The sequence below is a fragment of the Aulonocara stuartgranti genome (assembly GCF_965226115.1).
Source record: "Aulonocara stuartgranti genome assembly, chromosome: 23".
NCBI classification, from domain to species: domain Eukaryota; kingdom Metazoa; phylum Chordata; class Actinopteri; order Cichliformes; family Cichlidae; genus Aulonocara; species Aulonocara stuartgranti.
In genome coordinates this window covers 5,182,425-5,188,424 of record NC_138958.1, presented here as the reverse complement: position 1 = coordinate 5,188,424, position 6,000 = coordinate 5,182,425, and the positions used below count along the sequence as shown (strand labels likewise).

The 6,000-nt window shown below is 35.9% G+C and overlaps 1 protein-coding gene across 2 annotated transcripts; it reads left to right on the top strand.

Annotated features, from left to right (window-relative positions):
- The first annotated feature begins 866 nt into the window (after positions 1-866).
- On the top strand, positions 867-2,700 carry LOC309700924 (granzyme-like protein 1). 2 transcript variants are annotated; one of them, XM_082524843.1, is made up of 5 exons: positions 867-1,009; positions 1,064-1,232; positions 1,311-1,452; positions 2,058-2,327; positions 2,418-2,700. In XM_082524843.1, exons 1-5 carry the CDS (start codon positions 952-954, stop codon positions 2,583-2,585), a joined length of 807 nt encoding a protein of 268 aa, XP_082380969.1. In that variant the 5' UTR covers positions 867-951; the 3' UTR covers positions 2,586-2,700. The 2 variants fall into 2 exon arrangements, with proteins under 2 accessions (XP_082380969.1, XP_082380970.1); XM_082524844.1 differs by having other exon boundaries at positions 868-1,009; positions 1,085-1,232.
- The last annotated feature ends 3,300 nt before the right edge of the window (positions 2,701-6,000 follow it).

Below are 6,000 nucleotides of genomic sequence, written 5' to 3'. Positions count from 1 at the left end.
AAAACCACAGACTGCAAGGTGATGCATAATGACTGCACCTCACAGGCACAATGCACACTCTGCAACTGTTTTTGCTCTTCCTACCAATTAGTTGTCTCAAACAAAATGGTAAAAATTTAGTATCTTATCTTTTTTTCAAAGAATGTGAGATAATTGTTATTCTTTTTTTTTTTCATTTCTTTGCAGCAAGAAGAGTTCAATGCTGTATATGGCATCAATGCAACACAAGATAAGGCACGTATGTGGAGGATTCCTTGTCAGTGAAGACTTTGTATTGACTGCTGCACACTGTGATGATTGGAAAGTTACTAAGATCCTACAAGGAATCTGTTCATCACCTAAATATGAATATTTCTGCAGACTTCTTAATTATTATCAATGCAGGAAATGTTGTTCTGGGCACCCACAATCTCAAGAAAGCTGAGAAGACCATGATATATCAAATAAAAAAGAAGTGCAAGCATCCTTCTTACAAGAATGCTAAATCTGGAAATGATATCATGCTTCTCAAAGTGTTCATCAACTCATTTATTACAATATTATATGTTGATATGATATGTATGATATATTTGAAGATCTCAATTCATAAAATTTCAAGACTGTGATTTTATGTATTTTTGTCGTTGTTATTGTTGTCTCCAGCAAAATCAAATAAAGATATTTTTTTCACACAGGGTGATTCTGGGGGTCCTCTGGTATTTGACAAGAAGATGGCACCCATATACAAATGCACACACACACATGCACACACATACACACACATGTGTGCATTTACACTACTTTAACATCTGACATGTGACCGTGAAGGTGTAGCTGGAAAATGTGGTTTCATTGACTCACAGACTCAACATATACGTGTTGATGAAAAGCCACAGAAACATTGCAAGGTGATGCATAAAGCAGACAAACTGCCCCCCTAAACAACGACATTTTACTTGACTTCCACGCATCATGCACGCTCTACAGAAGTGTCTTCTATTCACAGCTGTGACATGCCTCATACAAAATGGTAAGATTGTAAAATATTTTTCTTAAAGTTATGCAAAAACTATATTTCTCTCAGTTTTTCTTCATTTATTTTCAGCACTGGGAAGTGAAATCATAAATGGCAAAAAGGCTGATGAAAAGTTCATGCAGTATATGGCATCAGTACAAAACAACAAAATACACACATGTGGAGGATTCCTTGTCAGTGAAGACTTTGTAATGACTGCTGCGCATTGTGCTGTTAAGTGAGTAACCACCAAAAGCGTGTCACATTCATCTAAATATAAATAATTATTTTGGTTTCTCATTCATTATTCACGTAGGAAGCTTAAATCCTTAAGTGTTGTTCTGGGTACCCATGATCTCAAGAAGGCAAATAAGAAAATGAGATATGGAGTAAAAATGATGTGCAGACACCCTGCCTTCAAGGAAGTTGCAAATGGGAATGACATCATGCTCCTCAAAGTAAGTATTCATCTATTCAGCCTCGGCTTCACAAAGGATATCAGACGTTCTTATGAATCAATCAATAATAAAAATAGTTAATACAGGGAGGAAAGTATAAAATAAAAATAAAAGAATAAATAAAAGAAACATAATTAAAAGAACAACAAAAAACCTAAACATTTTCTGGCACTTTCGGCCAGCATTTACTGTCAAACCACATGATCAATCACCAATTACATGATTTTGTTTAAGCTTCAACCAATCAAAGCACATTTGATTGTAGTATAGGTAAAACCAACAGCAACAATAATAATACATGAAATTACTTCTTGTTCCACAACAAAACAAACAAGCACCTTTTCTTATTTTTGCTGTAACAATAATATACATGTCACGCATTATTAGATATATTAATACATCTAAATACAAAGACGATAATAATAGTATTTTAGAATAATTTGCCTTATGCAAGTCGCTACCCACATTTGTGCATGCACTATCTGTTTGAGAGACATGCAAAGACAAATATTGGAGAACTTTAAATACACACAAATTTGACATCTTCATAACTGATTTCAATTTTAATCATTTATTTTCTGAGGTTTTTGATTTTATCTTTCCAGCTGTCTAAGAAAGTTTCCCTGGGTGGCAAAAAACCAATTAAGCTAATTCCACTTCCAATTCAACAACTAAACCTGAAGGAAAAGAAGATCTGCAGTGTAGCTGGATGGGGGCCCACAGAACCTCGTAAACATCGATCTGGTTATGTTAATGAGCTGCAAGTGTTGGATGTTCCCATCATTAACAAGGACGAGTGTCAGAAGGTGTGGGGACAAATTCCCAAAAATGTTATTTGCGCCGGTGGATACAAAGCAAAGAGTGGAATCTGTCAGGTCTTTTTTTCATGTTTTCTTATCAAAATAGTATAAACATCAAAATTATTGAAAAACAACAAATTAATATTTGATATTTCTTCCTCACAGGGTGATTCTGGTGGGCCTCTCATATGTAACAAGTTGGCTGTTGGCATTGTTTCCTTTAACAACGACAATGGCTGTAACTATCCAGATGTCCCAAACGTCTATACAGACATATCACAATTTCTTCCTTGGATCACAGATATTCTCAAGAAAAAAAAATGCAAAGGGTAAAAAATATTTTAAATTGTGTTATGGGTGTATTGTAAGACTGTTGGGCAAGTGATATGTGAGCTGTGTAAACTGCTTAAATTCAGCAATATCTAACATTAAAGGGCCTTTCAAAAAACTGCTGATGACTCTTTTCAATGTCAAGCTTACACTAGAACATCAGTAACATAGTAGCTTTGAAGTGCGCAAGTTAGTATGATGTAAAAAAACAAACAAAGGTTTGTCATTAGTTGTATTACACAAACTAATTTGTCAGAAAAAGAATAAAGATCCATTGAGAATTCAAAAAGGCTCATAAACAGTAATATCCAGCGCAAATTAATCTCATTTCATTACAATCTGACCGATACTGTAGGAGGAGTGATTCTTATGAAACATGGCCAGACACTTCACCATGGCTAAAACTCCTCAATCCACATCAATCAGAAAAAAGAAAGAAAGAAAAGTGTATAGTTTTGTTTGACATCACAATTGTACATGGCTATTGAGAGGTCGAATGACTTCACAAAGAAATTTGATAATTCATGAATTAATTTCCTGTATTTAGTAGACTTTTTGCACATTTTATTTTACATCAGTTTATACTGTGCATGCTGTTATTTATGAAAAAGAAACCAAAATCCAAATCCAATTTATTTATATAGCACATTTAAAAACAAAGAGTTTGCCCAAAGTGCTGTACAGAGACAAAGGGGTAAAACACAAGATAAAACCACTGACACCCACATAAACACATAATAACACATAACAAACATATCAACTCACACCAGTCTAAATGCTATCAAAAAAAGGTGTTTTTTCAAAAGAGACATAAAAATAGGAAATGAATATGCCTGTCTGATATTTAAGGGGACTTATTCCAAAGTTTGGGAGTCATAATTGAAGACGCTTTAGCCTAGATTTTGGAACAACCAAAAGCAGCAGGTTGGCTGATCTAAGGGCCCGTGAAGGAATATAAGGCTGAAGTATCTCGGAAAGGTAAGGGGGAGCATTTAGGCATTTATAAACCAGCGTTAGGACTTTGAAATTAGCCAAGCCAACCACAATTCCCAAGCGGGTTGCATGAAATATTATTAGGCCTAAATGCAATCACTTCCATTTTATCCTCATTGAAGCTCAAAAAGTTCAGAGCCATCCAAGCTCTGACATCTTCAAGGCAGTTCAGAAAGATTTGAATCGAGCCTGGGCCGTTTGGCGCTAAAGGCAAATAAATTTGGCAGTCGTCTGCATAGCAGTGAAAGGATATTTTGTGTTTTCTAAAATAGACCCCAAAGGGAGCACGTACAGTGAAAAAAGAAGAGGGCCAAGGATTGAGCCCTGTGGCACCCCACAAGAAAGAGGGGCTGAGGTGGATTCAAATTTTCAACATTAACACTAAACGTTCTGCCACTCAAATAACGAAGTTATTGAACGAAGCCAATCCAGTGTTACACCTTTGATGCCAACCAGGCGTTCCAAACAAGAGATAAGAATACTGTCGCCAACAGTATTAAACGCTGTAGTTAGATCTAAAAGCACAAGGCTCACGGTACTTCGACAATCATTGGCTAAACAGATATCGTTACAAAACCCATAAAAGTGCTGTTTCAGTGGAGTGTAGATGTTTAAACCAAACTGAAAAACTTCCAGGATACCATTAGTACGTAAAAACGTATTCAGTTGGGTAAAAACATTTTTTTTCCAATAACTTTGAATGGAAAATTTAGTAAAGAATGGAAATTTTGAAATAGGTCAAAAATTTGAGCAAACTGAGGGTCACGGCCAGGATTTTTAAATAAAGGGTTTACAATTGCATGTTTTAAACCATCAGGAAGTACACTGGAAGTAATATTGATATTTATAATGGCAAGGACTAAGGTTCCAATCAAGGGAAAAACCTCTTTAAAAACCATGCAGGGATAACATCCACGGGAGAACCAGAAGGTTTAATTTGACTAATCATCTCGTTAAGAAGTGTAATTGAGACAGGTTTAAACTGGCAGCTGAACAGGGACTAAACATGGACGGGTCACATGTAGGAGGTACTATTGCTGACTCGACCTTGTTTACAAAAAGAGAAAGAAACTGATTACATCTGTCAACAGAGCCTTTTACCAAAACTAAAATCCAGACACTAATTAAATTTCAAATAAAATATAATGTGTGAATGAGAATATGTGACTATAATGTGTCAATAGTGAGCCTCATATTAAACAAAAGTCTTTTTGTTTTTTTGTTTTTCCTTTTTTTGTGTCCTGTCTGGCACTGTAGCAATCAGAATTATTGTCTGAAGGCCAACAAAAGTCATTTTGTATACAAATATTTTTGCGGCCCGCGGTCCATTTTTAATTGGCCCGCAAGTAATTTTATAAATAGAATAGAATATGGCCCACACTTCAACTTTTGCTTGAGTGTATTGCACCTCTTGGTTTTAACACCAGGGGGAGCTGCTGTTGATCAAGGCAGTTGCTCCACCAAAATGGACAATCACAGAAGAAATTTACCCCAAGTTACTAAACATGGCAGAACCAAAGAAGCGAAAGGTAGAAAAGTGAGTGCAGAAAATTTCAGAAACGGTGGGAGAGTGAATATTTCTTCAAATAATTCAAGGGGAAGTGTATCTGTTTGATCTGCACTGAAACTGTGGCAATTATGAAATAATGCACCACGTCATTATGAAACCAAACATCAGGCCTATGCATCCTACACTGGTGCTGAGCGAGAGCAGCAAAGGGTAGCTCTCCTGCGGGGTCAGCAACAGTATTTTTTTTCGTGCTCAAATTGTCCAGGAAAAGGCTCCAATAGCCAGCTATGAGGTCGCCCAACTCATCGCAAGACATGGCAAGGCTTTTTCAGATGGAGACCTCATAAAACACGGCTTCGTTAAAGTCACCGAAATAATGTGCCGCAGCTGGATGGCCCGATTTACATACCCAGCGCAGCTGATACTCACCAGAATAATTTACTAAAATTATATGGACTCCTGTTATTAAGTCCAGTTCAGTCTGTTAATGTTGATAATCGTTTCAAACGGACGTTAATAGATGTTTTGCTAAGCCTAATAACTTAAATAACAAACTTGAAATGTACCGTCCCATTTTCCCCTTTATTGTTTTAAATGGATGCAAAATAACTTTGTTGTTTGCAAAACTTGTGCATAGGATTTTAAAATCGACAATTTATATTTGCTGTAAATCCTCTGTCTAAGAAGAAATCTGAGGCTGCTGTTCTGAGAATGAGCTACCAAAGCTTTTTCTGAATAAATCAATAAACATCCATTTATGGAAAGCTTTAATTATATTCAACAATATAACACATTTGACCACTTTTAAGTGATTTTTCTAACTTTAATACAGTAAAGTTAAGGTTATATACCTAATTTATACCTAATTGGCCCTCAGTGAAAAAAGTTTGGACACCCCTGCTTAGCTTTCAAGGG

What these genes read in the sequence shown, in the direction of transcription:
- LOC309700924 (XM_082524843.1), top strand. Translation starts at nt 952, where the DNA reads ATGCACGCTCTACAGAAGTGTCTTCTATTCACAGCTGTGACATGCCTC. An exon ending in GACATGCCTCATACAAAATG is followed by an intron (nt 1,010 to 1,063) that starts GTAAGATTGTAA and finishes TATTTCTCTCAG; the next exon opens with TTTTTCTTCATTTATTTTCA. An exon ending in CAAAGAGTGGAATCTGTCAG is followed by an intron (nt 2,328 to 2,417) that starts GTCTTTTTTTCA and finishes TCTTCCTCACAG; the next exon opens with GGTGATTCTGGTGGGCCTCT.